We start from the raw sequence: 24,472 nt of genomic DNA, 5'->3' as shown, positions 1-24,472 counted from the left end.
TGGCAACTAATTTCCTAATGATAATATTAAATTAGTTGTAGCTGTCAAAGTAGTAATCAATAATGAGTAAGAACTTTACCCAACTGGGGTTAAAAAAAACCCTGATTTTAAAAAAGGATACAAAAAATAGCAACACCTGATGGTGTTTCACGGCTCCGATCAGCCCCACTAATGCAATCAGGAACAAGAAGATGCCCACCGCAATGACCACGCCGACCACCCGGAGACTGGAAATCAGCCCAAAGCCAATGCCCCACGCAGCAATTCCAATTAGCAACAGACTAACCAACTGCAAAAACAACAGGGGGGGGGGGCAGGGAAAAGAGAGAGAAAAGGGAGAAAGAGTCAGCTTATATAATATTAAGAACATTTTTTAGGCACCTACTCAATACCTTACAAACAAGTGTTAATACTAGAATACACACAAGATCTCAGTAGATAGCACTGTTTTAACAAATTATATTAATCTTCAGTCATGCTTTAAAAAAAGACTAACAATAACCTATAAAATTATCATGGAGTTTCAGATCTGGTTTACTAAATCCAAATGCATGCTACTTAAGCTTTTGAAGTAAGAGCACATGTAAAACTTCTAGAAGCCGATTCATCTCAATCCAACATACTGATCTCTTCCCATGGAAATCACTCACTTTCCTTCAAAGCCCAGTTGGACTGTAACCTCCTCTGTGAAGCCTTCCTGGTCCCCTACAGACTGAATTAATCCCTCCCTTATCTGAACAATCTCCGTTTCTTGAATATGGTTCCACTCTTACTGCTGTCACACCCACATTCTATTTCCAAGCCTGTTTCTGCAGGAGATGAAAGAAAGTCATGAGGACCCCCATCTTTTCACCTCTGTATATCCCATATCCCCAGCACCTATCACAGGACCAGGCCCCGGAGAACACTCAAAAATTGCTCACAGAATTGTTGCTGAAATAAATTGCTTTCAATATCATTATTAGTCTACTAGAGTTCATATTTGGAGAGACCACTAAAACTTTTAGCAGGATAAAAAGAGTATAAGAGATTTTAGCTATTTAGAATGAAATGGCATGCTAAGCAAGAAGAAATTATTTTATAGTCTAATCATTTTATTTACATTTTCATAACACAACACCAGGTGAATAAGTAGAATATATAGTTATGACCTAGAAAATTCAGTTACAATTACTTCTTTAAAATAACACTTAAATAAACGGTATGCCACATAAAGACAATAACTAATTAATTAGAAGATATAGCTTAAATAGGTATCAGGGAGGAGAAGGCGGAGAGGCTGCGGGCAGAAAGGAGACACAGCCAGTTCAATCGTGAGTTCAACACTTCCTGGAACAACTTGTTAGAAAGAATCAAAATATAAAAAATACATATTTTGGTACCATTTAAAAGCCTGATAAGCTCTGTTTAGAAATATAAATATAAATCACCATTTACTCAAGTGGATCTTTTTTCTGCTCAAATGTGTAATTTATCATATGCAGAACAATAGTTTATTAAACGAATTTTACACTTACTGGTATATAAAACTTCTTACATATGTAGGGATGCAAGCAAAACTGCTAAATATTGAGCATCTATTTGTATTTTTTTTTTCTTTTTCTTTCTTCCACTTTTATACAGGTAAAATGTAATTTTATCCAAAGTATTTTTTTATTTTTGCCAGAGACAAAACTTGAGAGTAAAAAGAAGCCATCTGTAGGCAAGACAGAACCAAGTTAATGCAGTTATATAACTTGGTGGTCTCCACTGCAGCTGGTATGCACAGAAAGCTTTTGTTTTCAGAGGGAAATATTCTCACAAATTTTGGCCCCGAGAAATTTGTCTAGTCCCTCTCATTTTCTCATTTTGCTCCTTATCAGCACGCCCATTTGCTTCTGTCTCATGCTTATCATACCCACTCACATTCTCACAACTTCAAACAACCCTGGGCTGAGAAAAAGGCCTCTGCCCCTTCACAAGTGAGCTTATTTCTGACTTGTGCTGTCCAAATATCACACATTTCTTTACACAAGCTGTAAAAGGCAGAAGCCTGGAGGAGGTGAGAAGAGAGAAGAGAGGGCTGTGCTTAGCATCCTCACTGTCCACGTTTGCAACACACTGGAGCAGCTTGCTGTGTCTGTTTCCAGAGCAACAGAACCAATAAGAAATATTCTACACCTATACCTATCTGTCGAGAATTAATGAGACAGAGACAGATTTTAAAGAATCGGCTCACGTGATTGTCGTGACTGGCAAAGTCAGAAATTTGTAGAGCAGACCAGCAGGCTAGACACCCAGGCAGAATTCCTTCTTCCTCAGGAAACTTCAGTCTTTGCTCTTAAGGTCTGCAACTGGTTGGATAAGGCTCACCCACATCATGGAGCATAATCTAACTCACCTCAACTCAGCTGATGGTAAATGTTTGTCACATCTACAAAATGCCTTCACAGCAGCATCTAGACTGGCATTTCGCCAAACAACTGGGCACCACAGCCTAGCCAAGTTGACACATAAGACTAATCATCCCACCCTGCCAACATCAAGTCCTGGGTGTGATGATTATTTCCTAATTTCATTAAATTCATGGACAGGACTACTGCTCTGCATTTTTAGTTTTAGAGCCAAAAAAATCAGAAGCATGAATAATCTGATAATATAAAATTCTTCTAACCCCATAGTTTTAAAGAATCTGTTTGGGAATCACACCAATCCTTACTGTATTAATGAAATTCTTAAATATTAGGAATATTAAAGTTAAATATTCTTAAATATTAAATTAAAAGTTAGTTACTCATCAGCAAATGTTTGGTGCCAACTATGTGCTAAGAGCCAGAGGCAAGACATCCCTACTAGAACAGAAGTTCACAAATGTTTTCTGTTAAGGACCAGATATCGGTTATTTGGCCTTGCGGATCACATGGTCTCTGCCACAACTACTCAACTCTGCCACTGTACACAAAAGCAGCGACAGACAATACGTAAACAAATGAGCAGGGCTGTGCTCCAATAACACTTTATTTACAGATACTGAAATTTGAATTCATGTATCACAAAATACTATTCTTCCTTTGATTTTTTTCCAACCATGTAAGAGTGTGAAACCATTCTTAGCTAGCAAATTATACAAAAATAGGCAGTGGATGGATTTAGCCAATGGGCTGTAGTTTGCTGACCCTTGCTCTAGAAGTCAGCGTAGGAGAGAATAAAAAATTACAATGGGACAAATAATTGCTATATCAGACTTTGTACAAAGTGGGTCAGAGTACAGAAAAAAATCCAGATAAATAGAATAGACCAAAGACTGCAAAGAAATAGTAAAGAGGCCAGTAAGGTAATAGGTGGGGAAAAAATAGGTCTGGAGGTCAGAAGTCTGACATGGGTCTTACCAGGCTAAAATCAGTCAAGCTGCATTTGTTCTGGAAACTCCAGGGGAGAATCCATGTCCTTGCCTTTTCTAGCTTCAAGGCTACCTACGTTCTTTGGGGTACAGCCCCTCCCTCCATCTTCAAGCCAGCAGTGTACCATCTTCAAATCTCAGATTACAACCTCAGCACATCTTTTCTAACTCTGACCCTCCTGCTTCCCTCTTATAAGGTCCTTTGTGATCATATAAAGCTCACCGATATAATCCATAATAATCTCCCCATCTCAAGATTCTTAATTAAATCACATCTTCCAAGACCCCTTTGCTATATGTAAGGTAACATATTCACAGGTTCCAAGGATTAGGATGTAGATACCTTTTAGGGAGACAGAGGTCATTGTTCAGCCTAACACAGAGTTCTGAGAACAAGGGCATCTGAGTTACCATAGAAGCCTTCCTGCTACTCCCATAGACCAGAAATGAAAGGAGAACTGAAAGCCAGAACTGAAAGTACACAACTGGTACCATGGGGCCCATGAGAGGGTAGGGAAGGAGTCTCTGGATCAGATCAGTCCCTAAAGGGAAGGAACTTAGGTTTTAAACCCGATAGAGTTGGAAAGTGAAACTGAGATCCTCGCATAGCTAGGATTTCCAAAATGCTATATTCTCAGTTTAAAGGTATATAGAAAAACTAAAACAATACATCCAGGAAGACAGCAAAGACTTCTGAGTCTCTTCGAAAAGTCTGCAAGAAAGAGAAACACCAAGCCTATCACGCCCATGTGTGTAGTCTAAATGTACTCTATCGTGGGCCTGCAGGAGTCTTCAAGCCAAGCAATTTAAATAAAAGCTGATCATTGGCAGTTATGGCATTTGAGGGAAAATTTCCAGAAATAAATCCAAATGATTCAGGAGGAAAACTTTCAAATCTCAGCCTTCACAAAGCATTCCCAAAAAGAAAAATAAAAAACTTTGCAGCCAATCAAAACTCACAAAACACATAAGAAATGAATTTACCACAAGAGATGCCACACACACAGCAAAAGGAGGATCAGAGCTCCCAAGAATTTAATAGAACTAACTAAATGAGACTAAAATTAACATATTTAAATTGATTAAAAAGATAAAAGGGAAATAAGAACAATGTAGAAATAAAAAAAACATATTTTAAAAAATGCAGACTTAAAATAGTCAAATAAAACAAGCCCAAAGAAAGGAAAAAGAAAAACATAAAAGAAAGGTTAAATAAAGCTTCATTTTAATTTTTCTCTTTTAAGAGGGAAAAAAAGGCAGCCCTTCAGCAAAATTACTTTTTAAGAAAAAGAACAAGAGTAAATCCCCTCAAATTTCCCTAACTGATAAAGAATAGCTACCAAAAATCCAAAGCAAAAATCCTACTCAATGATAAAACATGAGAAACATTGCCTCCCATATTCAAAAACAACACAAGGGTATGGGGATTTCACCAATTCTTTTCTCCACTGTCAGACAAGTGAAGAAGAGTGAATACAGAACAAAGATGGGAGAAGGAAAACACAGCTGCCATTATTTACAAATTAATAGGGGTATCTACAAAGGAAATCCAAAAGAATCCACAAATTACTAATATTGGTAAGAACCAGCAAAGTTGCTAGAAGCAGGATCAATATACAAAAATCAACAACATGTAGATGCACCAAATTTTTTTTTAAGCGTATTTTTTTAGGATCCAATTCGTAACATGCCCACAAAACTTGAGGTACATATGAATAAATCTAACAAAAGTAGGATAAGACCTCCATGAAGAAAACTGTGAAATGTATTGAAGAACATGAAAAAGACCTAAGTTAAATGAAGAGGTATATCGTGTTCATGGATGGGAATGCTCATTTAAAGCATTAATTTATTCACCATTTAACCTGCAAATTCAATGCAAATCTAGTCAAAGTCTCAGTAGGCTTTTGGGTGGAACTTCACACAATGACCCATTAATTCACATGGAAGAGGAAATGTCACAGAAGAGCTAGGAACATTTTTAAGAAGATTAAAGAGAAAAAACTGTGTCTGCTGCACTTTTTCTCAGCCAGCTATACTGTCACCAGCACCATACAGAAAAACTGCTCCTGATGGCAAATCAGTCCTTCCAGTGGTTAAACCTAGCTGTCCTGAACTCTGCCTTTGTTGCTGTTTTCACTCATGCTCTGCAAAACTTGAGCCTAACTCTACATCTTTTGAACGTTTCGTTTTTTTATTAGTAAAATAATTAAAGTTAAAAGAACTAAATAAGTTAAGAATCATCCTAACAAATACCAGAACTCACTATAATGGTTCAGTAATTAAAATCAAGTAACTGACATAGTAATTAAAATCAAGCCAATAGCATGGTTTTTCAGAGATACGAAATTCTAAATCAGTAGAGAAAAAGTGGGCTTTAATAAGTAGCCCTGTGACAATTACCTGGCCATTTTGAAAAGGATATTACTAATCCCTCTCTGATTCCATAGATTAAACCCTACATCGAAAAAGCACAACTTAAACTTTTAGGAAAAAGTACAGAAAATATTTTAATGACTTTGTGGTTAAAGGAAAATTTCTTAAATAAGACCCCAAAAAGCACATACAATATTGATATGGTATTTTCAATGTGCAAGAAACTATTCTAAATGCTTTATATTTATTAACTAATGTAGTCTTCACAATAACCCTAAGAGTTAGGTAGTACTATTGCCTCCATTTTCCAGATGGGAAAAGTCATGCACAGAGACATAAAGTAACTCTCCCAAAGTTACACAGCTTGGATATGAACCCTGGCTGGCTGGCTACAGATTCTGTGTTTTTACCTACCACACTATACTACATGTTAAAAACTTTTAATTCTTTATGGTATAAACTACCAGACAAATGTGAGATAAGACTAGCACTAGAAGAAGAAATTTCCAGCACACATATATGTTAAGAATGCCTACAAATCAACTTAAAAAAGACAAAAAGCACACTGAAAAGTGGTCAAAAGTAGTAAGAGGTAATTCATTGAAAAAGAATCCAAAAGGCCAATCAACACATGAAAGACATTAAATCTCATCAAAAAATCAGGGAAACGAAAATTAGACAATGAGATACCATCTCACCTGTAGACACAAAGGATGTGAGGAACCTAGAACCCACATACAAATATAAATTGTTATAGCCACTTCACAGAACATTTTGGCAGCACCTAGGAAAAGTAAAGATATGCATCCCTTACTAACCCAGCAATTCTGTTTCTAGGTTAATACCCAAGAGAAACATCCAAGTCCCCAACTAGACATATACCAAGATTCTGCTGCAGCCTTGTTTGTAACAGGAAAAAATTAAAAACAACCTCTAACACATGACTAGGGAATTCATAAAATCTGGTGCGATCACACAAAGAGAATACAAATGATTTTTATCTATTTCTATGACACCGATAAATTTCAAAAACATAACAGAATAAATCAGACAAGTTGTATAAATAAAGACAAAACATACCATATATGTAAATTTTCGAATGCAAAAAATAATACTGTATGTTCTTTGTGGATGTTAATATGTGAAATTGCCATAAACATGCAAGAAAATGACAGATGTCGATTTCAGGATAGTGACTACTTTTGAGAGGGGAAAAGTGGGAAAAGGGCTGGAGAGTGGGGCTTCAGCTCTACTGTAACACCTAACTTCTTACAGAGAGAGACGTGGCAGGACACTGGCATCTGTGACGTACAGCTAATGGGTTCACAGGAGTCTACCATATTATGTTCCGTGCGTATAAAATATTTTCTAATTAAAACTAGAAAACTTTTAACAGCCGCACCAAATCTAAACTCTCCTCTTTCCTCTGTAAATTGGTCCAACTCTCCTCATCCAGCCTTAGCTCCCAACATTCCCCAAACCTAGTGATTTATGTCAAGGCACTCTCACTTGTCTTTCAATTTTTTTTTACTAATTCTCATCTGTACATCATTAAGTATGGTCCACGTTCCCTCCTATAATGTGCTCTCATTTAGGAAAAAGGCAGGCTTTCAAACGAAGGTGGTAGATACCTAAAGGCAGTAGACAATAATTTGTTTCTCCACACATTCATAACAAAAAGCAATTTTTTAGGCCCATGACACTTGGTGGTCCCAAGTGTGAACCAAGACACCACCCTTCCCCCTTCTCACACCCAACTCCCTGGTGCACATACACCAGCCACACACAAACAGACACACACACAAATACACATTTTCATCTGTAAAGGCCATTCTCAAAGGTGGAAGAGAACATAGATTCAACTGTCTAAAACAAATTTTGAATTTTACTACAATAGTGAAACCGTACAAACACGAATTTATTTGAGCTAATCCATTTTCTGATACCCCCCTCCCCTGCCAAAATACGTTCGGTTTGCTTAATTAAAAAATCGAGAAAAATGTGTTTTCTTTCGAGTGGTGTTTCTAACACATTATAACTAAAAGCCCCCAAATATTCATAATTAACTTTTAAATTTAGAAATAACACCTAATGATTTCTAATAAGCCTCTAATTAGATTTGATTATCTGTGTGTTCTTTCACTTTTTCAAAAATAGAACCTTTTAAAAATAATAATAAAACAGTTTATTACCAAGTAGTGATAATTGTGTGTTATGGTTGGTTTGTAACTTTGAAGAGAATGAGATTATACAGTCTTCCAAAGTAGTGATTTAAAAATTATTGATTCAAATACAATTAATCCTAACTGCATAATTAAAAAGCTTAAGTTTGTCACTAGAACTTGGTAGACAAAGGAACTGCCAAGAATCCTTTGTTCAATTATAATAACAGTTTCCTTATGAAACCAATTATAACAATGTAAATTTAGCCCTATGACAAATAGTTTCCTTCCTTTGGAAGACATAATGCTGATAAAAACAGGTTCTGGATCTGTTAATTCGTTGATAGCAATGTTGTTATGAGCAGGAAGCACCAACCTTTCCTGTTTTCTCTTTAAAACAAAGAAAAGTGAATCACATATAACAAAAGTTTAAAAAGAGTTAAAAGAGCTGTCGTGGAAAAGGCACACCAAAGCAAGACATGACATTGCTTCCACAAGCAAATCCCAAGAGGCAGCAGCAGTGGCAAAACTGCCAGTGCACATGAGTAGATTCTGATGAAAGTGAAGAAACACGAGGTGCTAGTGCAGGGGACATAGAAATTCTCGCCAAGCCTCGTGAAGCAGCAGAAACTCACCGAACACCAAGGAAAAAAGGCCAGTGATCTTAATGTAGTCCCATCATTCTCTAAGTGAGGAAATCAGAGTGGCAAAGTGGCAGGCCAGTGATACAGTGGCAGAGTTGTAGCAAACTTACTGCTGCGTGCAATTTTTTTCTCCCTGTAGAACAATATCACAGGGCCTAGCGATATATTTAAGTAATTGTTAACATCGAGATGTAATATTAAAGGCCCTTATAATGCATAAGAAATTATAGTTCTTTTCATAGCCAGATCAATAGGTATTTGAATATCATCTCTTTCACTTACTCTCTATGGGACCTGGCTGCACAGTGACGTATAAAGGAAAAATAAAGCCAGTCTACTCGTATGACCTTTCCATTAGTGAAGTACCAAATGCTAGCTTATTCATTTGTTGCTTCTTATTTTTCTTTTATCTAACCCAGAAATTTCGTCACATACACCTATATTCACACACAAGCACAAGAGCACACAGTGAGTTGCCTAGAGTGGGGGAGCAAGAAATTCCACTGGAGATGAAGAGACTTAATCTTAGCAATCACTCTAGCAAACAGAATTGTTTACAACTAATCAACGCATGTTTATGCACCTTCTGGATTGATACAGGCAATGCTATTAAAGAACAAAGAAAAATATGTGCATAATATTCTTTATCATCTAGCATTAGTGGGTGTTGAAATGTTAAAACATTATGCCTTTCAAATGATAAAGAATTGTCAGAATGTTCTAGGATTAAGAAAAGAAGAACCAGGGCTGGCCAGTTAGCTCTGTTGGTTAGAGCCCAGCTTGCAATAACAAGGTCATGGGTTAAGATCCCCATACCCACCAGCCATCCAACAAAAATAACAGAAGAACCAGATGAATTTTTGCCCACTGTAGGAATGACCTCTGCCGTGGATATATGTTGCTTTTGTAACCCAGCACACGTATTTCTTGTACAACCCTTAATCATAGTGCTTCACTGGCTTCCCCAGACTACCACCAGCAGCAGACATAAGATTCAGGCCTACCAATCATGGCTGCCCATCCTTCTGTCAACAGTGATTGGTCCAAGGGATGGATCCATAAACCAACAGAGTCAATAAGTATGTCCCCTAAGATCTGATACAGGGATATTGAAAGAAAAAAAAAAATGGATTCCTCTAATATAGCATGCTTTTAGGACCAAATTAATTCCATCAGTGGCCAATTGCATATAGAAAGACCTAGCCTCAAAAAGAATCTAAGTAGAGGCAAGCTCAGCTGAAAAGTAGATAGAAAAAGCGAAGAATCCTGAACCCCTCGACGCAGCCAAACCTTATGACCCAACTATAGGATGTCCTGGTTATATGAGCCAACAAATTCTTTCAAGCTCATCAATTACCCATAAAGAATCCTGATTAATATAAGCTCCATCTTGCAAGTGTTTATCATGATTTTTTAAACACCTGCAAACTTGCATTGACCCTGTCTACCTTCACCACTATGAAGACCTTACCTAGACCAAGTCTAAATCCTTGACCTTGTCACTGAACTTTAAAAAACATGAGCTCTCCCTCTTAGCTGAAAAGACCTCCCTAAAGCTTCTAACTCTAAGGTCAAAAGAAGGGAATCAATGAGCCAGAGTAATGTCCTAGGCCAACTTTTCTCTGCCAATACGTTCCCTAGGCTTACTAAATTTAACTCCAACCTAAGGTTTCCTGCTGACCAGGTCAGTGGTTGGCCAGGAATTGGGATTAGGGGTGGAGGAGCACGAAGGAGGGATTACAAAAGAGGATGAAGAAGAGGGGCCGGCCCGTGGCTAACTTGGGAGAGTGTGGTGCTGATAACACCAAGGCCGCGGGTTCAGATCCCTATATAGGGATGGCCGGTTAGCTCACTTGGGAGAGCATGGTGCTGACAACACCAGGTCAAGGGTTAGGATCCCCTTACCGGTCATCCTTTAAAAAAAAAAAAAGAGGATGAAGAGAGTTTTGGGGATGATGGATATGTTTGAGGTCATAAATATGGGGATGGGTTCACAGGTGTATAAACATGCCAAGAATTATCAAATCCTATGTGCAGCTGATTATATGTCAATAACACCTCAACAAATCCATTCCTCTAAAAAAAAATGCAAAGCTTTACAAGGAAAAGGATTTTAGAGCATCTTCCTTCTTCTGGCATGGAACAAATCATGGTGCCTACAGCTACAGGTGTAATCTAGAACTACAGGTATAATTTAGCAATAAGAAGACAGCCACATGCCAAGGATGGTGGGTCAAGAAAGCGGAGGGAGACTGGGCCCATTACAACTTGCTTGAATTGTGTGTGCCCCTGCTCTGGGTTACCCACTGCTTAACTTCTTTCTACAAAAAATACATAAATAAACCACATCATTTTAAGAAGTGGTAGCTGGGTTTCTACTAACTGAAACTAAACTCTATTTCTAACTACAATGGTGGGGGTTTTTGGTTTTGTTTTGTTTTGTTTTAAGGCCAATCAGATCAGGTCATTTCCATGTTGGTTACCCTTTGTTTCTGATCTTAGGATAAAGTCCATCCTCCTAGGCTAACAAATCCCAGGTTGTAAAGGGGCTGGATCACCTCTGGAAGTAATTGATTAGCCACTATTCCTCACCCCAGCCATATTTTGAATTCTCTGATGAGCCCTTTACACTTAAGTGCCACAATCAAGGCACATGTTGATCTTTTCCCAGCACCTGGCTAAGTGCCTAGTATGGAAGAGGTGTTCAAAACAGACTACTGAATGAAAGAGCTCATCATATCTCTCCTTATACTTTAGGGACAGGCAAATGGTTATTCTCCAACCTATACAATATTTGGGAGGAAGAAATTCAGCCTAATGACATTCCATATTATTCTTTGTCTATATAACCTCTTAAGGAGACTTTCATTCTTTTATCAAATATCCCTCACATTTCAAAAACAAGATAAAAAGGTAGATTAGAATATTTCTAAAACACTTACTTTTTTTTGAGCACCAAAATTCTACCAGGATAAGTAAATTGCTTTAAGGATAAAAGAGGAATTTAGAACATTTTCAAAAAACTGGATTAGATGGTATAAATTATTCAAAAATGTTTTGTTAGCACAAAAGCAAGAGAGAAGTTATGACGGAAGGCAAGCAAATTTAAAACTATAATAAGATATAGAAGGACTATTCCACCAAAATGTAAGACAGCATCCATAGACATGTAAAGAAAACGAAGGCCCCAAGCTATCTTCCTCAATATGACTCACCATTCCTAATGAGGAATTATACTTGAACATTAAACTCTCTTCTAAACTTCTGCTTAATGCAGAAAACTGAAGAGCAATTCCGGGACAACCAAACATGTGTTTCTATGATGCTGAACATCTGGATGGAAATGTGACAACTGTATAAATAATCTAGATATTGCTAAATAACCAGACATTTAGTGTGGAAGCCAAGACCTCAGTTCTTTCATTGTTTTTCATTCTTCGAATGACTCAGAAAACCTGAAGTGCTCTTGCACATATTTTCCTTCTTTATGGTTCTCCATGGTGCCATTTTTATCCTCAAAAATAGGCACAAAATACAAAGCATATAATATCTCCTGAAAAGAAATTATATAAAGGGAATTGGAAGTAAGGGGCCTGACTTGTCATTTTCCAAGGACAACTAGTTTGAGGTGCACCCAGAGCTGCCAACACAGTTTCAACCCCACCCTAACCCCTTCCCTCTTTGGAACACTTCTGGGAGACAAGAAGGGGAGTTATGCGCAGAACCCTACACTGATTCTTGAGTTCAATTAACTCAATGCCAACCATATACCAGAGCTCTGAGGGGCACTCAGGAAAGCAGAAATGACTGGAACGGGGTCTTTACTGTTGAGGGGATTATAGTCTATTATAAGAAAAATAAAAGGGCAACTGCTCTTTTCAATGGCTTCTTCACTGATAAATTCAAGAATCAAGTCACAGTCCTTATCTTATTTATCAGCAGCATTTGACACATATGTTTGATCCCATCTCCTTGACACAGCTCGTACTTGGCTTCTAGGACACCAGCCTCTATCTGGTTTTCCTCCTACCTGACCAACCCTTCCCTCCCCGGCTCCTTTTCTGTATCGTCCTTTTCTCCTGGACCTCTTAATGTTTGAGTGTCACTGCTTCAATTCATGGACTACTGCCCTTCTCTAATACCCTCACTAACCTGTTGATTTCATCCAACCTCTAGTCTTTAAATACTCTATGCTGATGGCTCCCTGAATTTAAATCCCTACATAGACTAACAACACTGGAGTTCAGGTGAGAGGACTAAGTGCTACCTGACATATCCACTTGCGTATCTATCGGCATCACATCTAATACTGAACCCCGTATTTTCACCCTAGAGCCTCCTCCCCCACAAGTCTTCTCTCTCCCAGCAAATGGCAAATCCATCCTGACAGCTGCTTAAAGCATAAATCATAGGTAATTTGTAATTGTCTCTTTCTCTCAGGACATCAGAGTGGCCCCACCTTCAAAATGGGCTCAGAATCTATTTCTTTTAATTTCATTACTACCATACTGGTGCAAGCCTCCACTGTCTTATGCCCGAATTACAGCAATAGCTTTATAACTAGTCTCACTGCTTCCACCTGTGCAATAATCTGTCCTCAATTCTTTAAATCTATCATCTACTCTCAATTCAAAAGCCAGATGGTCTCTTACGTAAAAATCAGATCATGTCACCTCTCAGACCCAAACCTACCAAGGGGCTCCATTTCACTTGGTATAAAAGCTCTAGTACTTACAGTGCTCTCAAGGCCATTCAGAGTCTGGGCCCCATAACTTCTCTCACCTCATTCCCTACCCCTGTGCCGCTTGCTCATTCTGTCCCAGTCACATTCCACTCCTCGGTCCTTTGCATAAGCCAGGAATACTCCTCCATCAGGGTCCTTTCAAAGGCCATTCCCTCTACCTGAAACACTTTTCCCAGGTATTTGTCCTTCATCTCCTTCAGGCCTTTCATCTAATGTTGTTTTCCCAAGCAGGCCAACCATGACCACCATGTATAAAACTGTGCGCCCATCCTCACCCACCCACCCACAGCCCCACCACTCCTCATCCCTGTTACTCTGTTTTATTGTTCTCCATTGCACTCATTTCACCTTCTAATGTGATGTGCAATGCACTCATTTGTTTATCCTCTGCCCCCATTAACGTAAGTTCCATGAAGGCAGGGCATTCTGGTTTGTTTTATTCACTGCAATTCGTGCTCAATTAATATCTATGATCGAAATGAATAAAAGAAAGAAAATGACTTGGGTTCATCTTGTAATACACTTTTATTAGACTCAAAATAGAAATAAAGAACCCCAGCCAACTGTAATTATAGTACAGTTTTGTAGGACATAGATTTGTTCCTGGGAAAAGCTACAGGAAACTTTCAGAGGTGTTTAAAAGGTTGGCCAAGAATGGGACAAAAAAGAGTATTCCAAGAAACATCAAGGACTGGCCAATTAGCTCAGCTGGTTAGAGTGCAATGTTATAACACCAAGGTCCCCATACTGTCTAGCCACAAAACAAAACAAACAAAAAAAGGAAACATCAGATTCTACAGTGGTTAGATAAGTGTAATTCCTACCTAATTTTGAACCTAATGCTAACTTTCATGCTTTAAAATATTTGGCTATGCTCTGGATTTAATTTTGATCATTCTGGACAAAAAGAAACAAAGAATCATTTCACTCAAATTTCCTTAGGCGAGTTTTACCTGCAAAGGACAGCTGAATATGGGGCAGCCAGTTCAGGAAGTATTTAGAGTACACAGGCTCTATGTTTAAAACAAAAACAAAAACTGAATGATGCAACAAGCAGAAAAAATAGATAATTGAGAAAGCTATGATCTCTGCCAACAATAAGTTAACAATCTAGCAGGTATGAAAAATAGGACCACAGCTATCTATAATATGTAGCACTGGCACGGTCAATGGTGAAGACTAAGTAAAAAATCTTACACCAGTTCTCAGCTCTCACTGTGAAATTAAAAAAAAAAAAAAATCACATCCCCTCCACCTCCCCCCATTCCTGATTGAATTAGTCTGGGGTAGCACTCAAGCATTAAGATGCCAAAGAGAAAATTTAAAAGTAAAGATTTCTTTTTGATTGAAGAAATTCAAGACTTTATTGAGCAACTTTCCAAAGACAGAGAAGGGCACAGTAATTAGCAAAGACAGAAAGGCAGGAAAGGGCAGAAATGTTTGGGGACTTCTAGGTGGCTGGAACATATAAAGCAACGTACACGGGAGGTTAGCAGGTGGTGAAAGATCTTGAACAGCATGCTGAACGATCTGGGTTTATTCTCCTAGAGTTTCCACACATTACTAAAAAAAAATAACGTGTGGGTTTAGATTATTCCTTTTACAGTGGTAAAATGGTTTGGAGATGAATTCAGGTGAAAGGAAGAGGGACCAAACCTGCCTGCCTTCATCAGCAACTCAAATGTGTTTGAAATAGCAACACCCACTATCAGGCCACCTAAAACTATATATAAATTAAGCAACTGAGATGTTCAAATCTCACATTTAAAACACAGGCTGAATTTTCCCCAAACCTAATTGTTTCTTTCTTTGGAAATGCTTCAGTAATTTCATGGTTAAACTTTGTGAATGTCAATAAGCTCATTTTAACTGAAAAACATCATGAATGGGACATGTCTGATACTGTAATTTTTAAATCAAAAGTTGGGAAATTTTAAGAACATATTTACCACAAAAACAGAGCATAAATACCAGCATAATAACGTCTTCTGAAAATTTCAGGTTCTGTAAATAGTGAGTCATTTTCTTAACTCAGAAAGTAAGTTAAGTATGCAAGTAAGAATTCAGTAGTTTGAACAATGACAGAGAAATAATACCACACACCTACTCACACATTAAAATATTAAAGTAGAATAATTTGGAAAATTATCAGAATTTTGAAAAATGGCAAATGCAACAATTTAAAAGCAACTGCAATAAGTGTTTTTTTTTTTTTTTTTTTTTTGGCTAAAAGACTAGTGTCTTTCATTTATTTGGGGGTTGACACTAAACAAAATTATAATTTTCCAGCACTCTAATGAGATTTGAACTAAAAAAAAAAAAAAAAAAATCTAAAAATTGCAATTCTGAGCTGGCCCGTGGGCTCACTTGGGAGAGCGTGGTGCTGACAACTCCACCAAGGGTTAAGATCCCCTTACCGGTCATCTTTTTAAAAAAATAAAATAAAAAACTAAAAATTGCAATCCTGAATTTGTACTTACCACACCTCAGTCATTTTTTCTTACAACTGAAAGATTACTATTTTTATTTTGAGGGTATGAACTCTTGCCTTCGGTGGCCTGTTGACTTAACACCAGCCTGTATGGGTTAAAAATATCAATAGCTTAAAATCTTTTCATTATAGCATGCAGGTTTATAATTTAGAAGTTTAAAATAATTCAACTTTTCCACTTCAAGCTACGACAACTTAATTTTATTTCTTTAGTCCATCCAAAGTATTTATACACATTATCTCATTTTATCCTCACTACAACTCCAGGAGGAAAGAATGGATCCTCAACAAGTATCAACAAGACTCACACACTATTTCTATATTTCCCCAATTCAGTCATAACATCCGTATTACAATTTCTCTAACCCACAAAGATCTCCCCCAGTCCTAAATTTTATAGTACCTAAACTCAGTACATGCTCTATGTAACATTTAATTTGGTATACAAATGGAGACCACTCCATGTCCCCCAGCCAGATCCTGTCTTCACAGAGTAGGTATTTGCCTTTGTATGTAAGAGGGCACTTCAAAAAGTCCATGGACAGACTCGTATTATCTTTTAGTTCCATTTTTCCACTAACTTTTTTGTAGTACTCTCGTATTTATTATCAGTTCTCAGTAGAGTGTACACAATAGGCAAAAATTTACTGACTGAATACGTTCCTGAGATCATATGTAGAAAAGGTAATAAATAAAAGAGACTTCATAAAAACATATTGATTGTAAAGCCCTGTTTGGTTTACTGTTTTATTTCCAGACTAAGACTAGAGCTCGACACTTAGTATGCACTCCATAAACATCTGCTTAGTTTCTTTAAATGTAGGAAGTTCTGTAGGAAGTCATTCTCTCTCTTACAACACCACGAAGGTGCATTAAGGTAGTGCAGCTTCCCCCTTTTCTTCTATACATACAAATTGTTTACATTATACTAATTTAAGGTTGTTCAGTATTAGGGATCGTGTTAATTAAAGCAATCAGGCCATTAACAAAAACAAAAAATCAGCTGTTAATCTCTGCCTAGTGATCAAATTTCCATGACAAATCTGGGAATGTTCCTTCCAACGTGTTTTAGTGACATGCTTTCTGAACTGGGCATGAATCCAACACAAATCTCAGGTCATTAGCAAAACACCTGAAGACGCAGATAGTTCAGATGGTAGAGTACTAAATTCTTCAGGAAAAGCTACCACACAACAGTGATGGTGCTTAAAGCAGGCCATGGCCTTTATACCTGCCACTCATATTTGCAATCCTGGTTTTACTAACCCTTTTAGAAATGACCTCAGACCTAATCCTGCAGCTTTGAGCCTATTTTAGAGGCAGTGACCAGGGTAGAATTAGAACCTATAAAGGGTCCTTCTATTGATGCCTTATAAAGAAATGTCTTCCAAGTTTTCAATCTTGACTCTGCCCCCAACTACCTCACATTTTTTCATCTTAAAATGTTAAGAGAGAGACCAGGGAAGATACAGAATCCCAATAATAGCCATGACACATTTTCAGCATCTATTTAAGACCTGGTCCCATTTTACCTGTCATTTTTCTTCAATTTAAACTGCTGAACTTCACAGTGACCCGAGGCATGAAGCAGGGGACCGGACCCTCCTCCCACAACCAGACACACCACACCAGAACCTCGGGGCCGCCCAGGGACCTGAGGCATGTAGAAGGGGACTGGACCGCCCTCCCTCAACAAGGCACACCGTGCCAGCACTTCAGGGCCTGCCCGGTGACCCAAGGCATGGAGAAGAGGATCGGACCCTCTTTCCACAACCAGGCACATGGAGCCAGTGCCTCGGGGCCCGCCCAGGGACCTAAGGCATGGAGAAGGGGACCAGACACACCCCACACCCAGGCATACTGCCAGCGCCAAGGAGCATGGCAAAAACATCACCTCCTTTTGGTGGCCCACCACAGATACCACAATAACCATGGCTGCTGTGAAAGTGGCTGGATGCCACAACCACCAGACAGATGGTCCACCAACCAGTGGAGTGCATTGACACAAGGAGAGTCACCAGCAGAGACAAAGAAAAGAAGAGGATGTCTCTCTCCACAAAGCCCATTCCAGAGTGACAGAAGAAGCATCTGCTCTATGATAATATTAGGGGACCTGATCACACCTCTCAGCATTGGACAGATCATCTAGGCAACAAATCAACAGAGTAACCATTATTCTTTCGGCAGGAGAGAAGTAATCTAGAGTAATTGGGGGGGGGGAATGGGGGAAGGGGAGAGATTAGACAAGGGACATAAAGAATAATTATGATTTGTAACAATATATATGCTAGTAAGATTGATTTGATCAACATATCTCAATGTTTAACCCCCAAAATATGTATTATCGATTTTGATTCAATAAATAAATTAAAAACAAACAAACAAAAAACCACATACGCTGTAGTTTCCAGGAAATATGTCAACATATTAATAAAAGTTATCTTTGGATGGTGAAATAGTCAGGAAAAATAAATAAATAAATAATAAACTGCTAAACTTATTTAAACCTATTCACAATGTATAAGAAGCAAGTAGCCACTAATTCATTTTAAGAAATGCCCCTTCGTCTAAAAAGCCTAAGATTTAAAAGGGCTAACCATGTTTATAGTCCACGAATTTCCAATTCATTAAGTTTTACTGCATAGCTATTAAAATCAATAGAATACACTTTGAAGGTCAATAATTTAGAATACATATTAAATAGTCTTAGTAAGTCCCTTTAGAATCACCTTTATTTTTCCTTGCTTTCCTAGAATGCTGTAAATATAACTAAAAATGATATATCTTCAGAGCAATAGAACTTGATTTTAAAATAACTTGCTCTGTTTTGGAAATATATATACATATATATTGCACATTAGTCTATGTAAAGCCGTCAATCAAGTCTGAAAAGTGGACATTCTATTGTGTGTGAGCAGACTCTACAAGATTAAGTGTCTGGTAAACATATGACTAAATCATTGACAGGAAAAAAAAAGGAGAAGTCAGGGCACAAAATAGGAAATTTGACGTTCTAAGCAGACCACTTGTGAATAAAGGGAAATACCTGGAGAATTGGTCAGCATTTACTTAATAAACAATCAATGTGATATGCTTGCCTCAGGTGAGACAAAGGTGGATTTTGATCTGAAAGTTGACATGTATCTCCAATTTCAAGGAGCTGTATCACCAGTTGTTCTAGAATTTTTTTTCCCCAAGTCTACCATTAGTAACCAGGTTGACCAGATTCCTACTAACTGGCCAGAAAAGCATACTTGAGGCCTGTTACCGTCTTGCCTTCAAAGCTTTGCAGTCATGTTCACATACAAAGGAACGGTAACGGTAAAAAGACCCGGCCTGTCTCTGCTGTTGGTGACCACAAGGCAGCCTCTCTGTTTCAAGGATGTAACCTAAGCTTGCACAGATGGCCCAGCTCTCTGCTAATGCAGGGGAGCTGGGTTTGTTTTCAGGGTGGGTGCTGCAAAACGCCAGGTGTATTTATAGAAGGGAGCACGACTATGATGGAGGGATGATGACAGAAGAGGAGAAGTTTCTTCCGCCCGGTAGAGGCAGCCTGTGGAAAGATCTGGATTCCAGAGCCCAGGTTCCACTCCTGACTCTCCAATTGCCAGCTCTATACATTTACTAAAACCCCTTTTGGTGTGTTACCTTACGTATAAAATTTAGGCCATGCCCCTTGACTTGATGGTTGTCAGAATGACGAACGAACATCGCGTATGGAAAATCTGGGACGCGGTAGACATTCAATACACGTCAGTCTGTCCTCCCCATCCTTCTGTTCACCCAGAATTGCACGTCAAAAATCACGAAGATAGCCCGCAGCGTTAAAACTAAGAGGCCCAAGCTAGTTGGCGGGGGGTGGGGGGTGGGGGGGACACGAGTTGGATGGAAGCTCGCTTATTTTATTGGAGGACTTCGCTTAAAATGGAGTTAGGATATTCATAAGGAAGAGACACACGGAAAAAGCATCAAGTATAAGCAAAACCGGCAACAACAACAATAACAAAAAGACATCCTTTTATGTAAGCGCAGAACAAACTTCGGAAGCTGCGGATATCCTGTGAACCTACTCTGTGGCCTCAATTAAAATCACAAGAGCATGTAGAGCCATCCGTGAGACACACCATCCATACGCTGCCTCGTCAGTTGCAGACCACGCTATCCCGCACAACTGTCCTCAAACCCGCCCCAGCTGGCTTTGCAAGCCAGGAGCGAGCAGCCAAAGGGATCGGGATGAGGAAAGTGGGAAAGTCTGGACAAATGTCTGAAAAACAAGGCGGTGGGTGAGGGGGCGGGGTGGAGCAGTGTGGCAGAGCCGCGGCCAGCGAGCCTGAAAGACGGCGGCTCCACAATGAGGGAAAGGAAGAGACTGCGACAAGCGCCTGCTCCCGGTCCCGGGCGGGGACTGATGGCGAAGCCGGGGGCGCGCAGAGCGTGGGAAGACGGGAAGGGGCGCGGGATGCAGCGAAGGAGACGCCGGCCGGGCAGGGAAGCGAAGGAGCGCCCAAGCAGGTGCAGAGCGCCCGGGGGTAGGAACGGGCTCGGGATACTCACGGTGTAGAGCAGGTTGAGGGCGCACAGGCAGTTCTTGGAACACGCGAAACCCCCGCAAACCATCTTGGAGCCCGTGGTTGCCGGCAGCTTCAGGTAAATTCGACTCCGGCGCAGCCTCCCGGCCAGTTGCTTTATCCCTGCCTTTGAGGTCCGACCGCGGCGGGACAGCGGCGGCGACGCGACTAGGGGACCGGGGACAGGGGCTGCAGCGCGCGGCACGCCGGCCGCTGTTCGACCCGCTCTGGAACCTGCGGCCGCCGCAGCTCCGGCTGGAGCCCGAGCCCCGCCCAGCCGCCGCCTCGCCCCTCGCGCTGATTGGCCGCCGATGGGGAACAAAGGTAGACATATGCAAATAAATGCGCTCGGCCGCCGGGATCCGGCAGGGGCAGGGCGATCCCCGGGCAAGAGGGCGGGGGCCTAGGGTGGTGGGGGAAGGAGCCGGAGGCCAGAGCTCGTGACAGCGGCCTCTGTGTCATTTCCCCTGGAGCAGGTGAGGGAGAAGAGGGCGGGGCCCCACGGAGATCCACGCTGGCGGACAGAAATATGACAGCACCTCTGGATTCCTGGCCCTGGCGGATGACGTGACACCATCTTGAATAAGATTTTGGCCTTGTTTGAAAGAAGAAAGGAAGTAATGAATGAAAGAATGTAAAAGGTTTAAGATAGAGAATGAAGTGGGGGAAATGAAGAAAATAAGAGAAAGAATAAAAGGAGAGAATAAAATCTCTTCTTCTCTCAGAAGATAGATAGGATAGGGGGCCTATAATTTTGACCAGTGTCAGGTCAGAAAGACTTATTCTACATGGATTTGCAAAATACTAACCAACTTTACCAATACAGGCATGCGAAAGAAAATCAAGAGAGATTATTTTTGTGTGCCAGTCCTGAATTTCAATAAGCTTAAAACCTTTAAATAACACAGTCTTCACCTCGGTTAATTCATTATCACTTTATAGCTTGTCTACTGGAGAAATGCATCTTGTATCCTCAATTTCTCACCTATAAATTCGGATATTAAAAGTATGTCAAGCACTTTTTGCATAGTGCTTGGCACAGTGTAAAAGCTCAATAAATGTCAGCTAGTATTAGTAGATCTAACACTTTTTAAACACCTACTGTGCTCCAGGCACTAGGCCAAGACCATAAAGATTTGGTTATTTCATGGTACCTTCTACTAAAAAATGGTTTTACAAAGAGATTTTCAAATTTACAATACTTATATGGAACCTGAAGGTTCATATTGATATAAAATATGTGATCGCAAATGTTAAATATGTGTTAAATAAAACATGGCAGCTGATTAAAATAATTTGAATTCTTAGAATCCTTTGCTCCTTCTTCCAGCCTTTCCTTACCTCTTCCAACCCCACCACACCAACAAGGCTTCAGTGATTCTTTAGCTTTTGTATTCCATGTTAACCTTTTATATATACCCAGAAATATGCCAAAAATTAATCTGGAAAATAACTCTCAAGCCCAAACAATACTTTGATGCTCAGCTTTCCTTTTTAAAAGCCAGAGGTTTACTGAAGAAGAGGTGTTAGTGGGGAAATCTATTTATCCTCTTACTGTTCCTGGATGTCACCAGCATTACTACTACTTCAACCATCACTCAACCAACTATGGCAACTCTCTCTTTGCTTCTTCACAGTATTCCTCATTATCTCCCTGTGGGTTGAATCACTTGCTTTTTTTTCTCAGAGAAGTACCAACTATCAGTCAGGGAACCCAGGGGAGGAAATGGCTCATTTAAGTAGCATAATTGAGAAAAGCTTACTAAAGGGACTATTTTCAAAAGCATGGACAAGGTTAAAGGAAGCCAGCAAAGAATGGTGAAGCAGGTCGAGCTAGCAAGAGCAGGGAGTTATAATTATCTCTAAGTCTGAAGGGAGCAGTTACAGAAGCCAGGCAAGAGCTGGGTTGTCTGATGGGAGCTGTGGCCTTTGATAGAGGAAACAGAGGATGTATTAGTCCTTTTTGTGTTGCTATAACAAAATACATGGAACTGTGTAATTTATAAGAAAACAAAATTTATTGCTTACAGTTTCTGAGACTGGGAAGTCTAAAGTCCATGTGGGGGTGGTGACAGTGACCCAGGGGTCTCACATTGCAAGATGGTGGAAGCAGAGAGAACAGAGAGAGTGAGAGACAAAGACTCCTCTTCTTTCAAAACCCTCCGAACCACACCCCTGACCACCATTTTTAATCCATTCACTATTGCATGGTCCTACATCTAATCACCTGTTCAAGTCTCCACCTTTCAATTATCATAATAGGATTTCCCACCCTCTTAATAGTCACAGTGGGGGCTAAGATTCTAATATATAAAACTTGGGGGACACAATTCAAGCTTCAGTGAGTTTTGGTAGGGCATAAGTCAATCCATTACAGAGGAATTACTGCAAATAGGGAAAGAAAACATATGGACATGTTGAGATTTCTCCTTCTGATTAGGATATAGAAGTTTTCAAAAGACCATTTGCTCCCACTCTAAAGACAATGAGCTAGATAAGCTACACAATTGTAATTTTAAAGAAACCTGTCAGAGAATGGGGGCACTAAAGACATCTAAAGATTCTTTTTCGATGTTTTGCAATCAACTTCAGCAATCAACAGCAACACATTCATCGCTCCTACAATAATATTCAGTCTCCCTTTTGCTAGGCAGGATGTTTCACTATTTATGCCAGAGGAGTTCAAGTCAGAATTCAATTTCAGAAAATGTTTTTCTTCCAACCACAAATTAAAGGTGAAATTTTTTTCTTGTGCTTACCAGCCAGTTGTTTTATTAAACGCTTCTTTTTCCCCCTCCATATGATGACACTAAAACATGTGCATATATTTAACTATTTTGTTATATGATATTGGCACTAACATCTCAATTCTGAATTTCTGTGACTATTTTTAGTGGCCTGTTTAGCTTTTACAGTTTTCATACAATTCCAGAGCCTGAAAGGGCAAATCCATCTTAACAACCAGACAAATCCAGCCTGAACACTGATCACCTGCCTTTAATGACAGGGACAATCAGCTTTAATGATTGGGTAATCCACTTACTTTTTGCCTCTTTTGTCTCCACATTCTCCCTTCCAACTGCTCTTTATTCTATACTAAAAATGCACCAATGAGATTACAATTTAGAGTAAATTAACAATATTTTTAATATTTCATCATACCTAAAGAACTTTCTGTAAATCTACCATATTTGGATCCTGAGGCCTAAATCAGTTTATATTTTGAATATTGTGGGTCAATATGTGTTGTGTTTATTTGTCCAACAGCTACTTCAATAAATATGTGTTTTTTGTATCTGAAAGCTAATAATACTACCTTAATTAATAAACATGTATCAGAGGGTAATAGGTAAGAATGAATAGAAAAAAGTACAATTAAAGTGGTCATATGAGTTTATTTAAAATAAATTGTCATTATGTTTGAGAAAATGGAAGTAAGCCTGGCATTTATAAGGGTGATTAAATGTTCATAAATTTTATAAAAATTGTCTTTTTCCCTGCCTCTATCTATGATAAATTTTGAGTTCTAAAAGTGAGATTGATGCAGTCTAATGCAGCTCGTAGTGCACTGGTAATCCCCCAAGCTGGGAATAACTCAAATATCCATTAATAGTAGAGATGGATAACTGAATTACGGTACAGTCACATAATGAAAACCTATACAATACCAGAAATGAAGTAAATACAGTCCCTCAGCAATATGGACTATGTCTTACAAACATGGAATTCAGTAAAGGAAGTCAGAAATACAAGAATGTGTATTGTATGATTGCATTCATATGTAGCTCAAAAACATAAATTTTAATGATAGTATTTAGGGATGAATGTTAAAATGTGAAACTATAAATAAAAGTGAGAGATTGATAACCGTAAAAGTCAGGATAGTCATGCATTTTGGGGGTACGGGGTATGGAAACAGTGAATGGGAAAGGAAATTCCTGGGGTGTTGATAATGTACCTGGATGGTCACTTTTTGGTTAAGCTGTAAAAGAGTCCAGGGGGAAGATAAATACTTAGAGCCCAATGTACCAGTAAATTTGAGTTTAGATTATATAAACAATGCTATTATAGGAAAAAAATAGTAAAACCATCTGTGTATTTTTTCAAA

At 39.1% G+C, this 24,472-nt stretch overlaps 1 protein-coding gene across 1 annotated transcript in view; it reads right to left on the bottom strand.

The window, feature by feature from the left end:
* Window positions 1-20,588, bottom strand: part of TSPAN13 (tetraspanin 13) — a 28,855-nt gene extending 8,267 nt beyond the window's left edge. The window contains exons 1-2 of the mRNA XM_063100434.1: window positions 20,351-20,588; window positions 122-289 (exon numbers count right to left, since the gene is read on the bottom strand). Coding sequence (XP_062956504.1) covers window positions 122-289; window positions 20,351-20,413 — 231 coding nt within the window. The 5' untranslated portion in view covers window positions 20,414-20,588. The remainder of the gene's footprint in view (window positions 1-121; window positions 290-20,350) is intronic.
* Between the last annotated feature and the right edge of the window lie 3,884 nt (window positions 20,589-24,472).

The sequence above is a fragment of the Cynocephalus volans genome, chromosome 6 (assembly GCF_027409185.1).
Source record: "Cynocephalus volans isolate mCynVol1 chromosome 6, mCynVol1.pri, whole genome shotgun sequence".
In the NCBI taxonomy this organism is placed as follows: domain Eukaryota; kingdom Metazoa; phylum Chordata; class Mammalia; order Dermoptera; family Cynocephalidae; genus Cynocephalus; species Cynocephalus volans.
The sequence above is the reverse complement of the archived record's forward strand: the minus strand, read 5'-3'. Positions and strand labels throughout refer to the sequence as shown.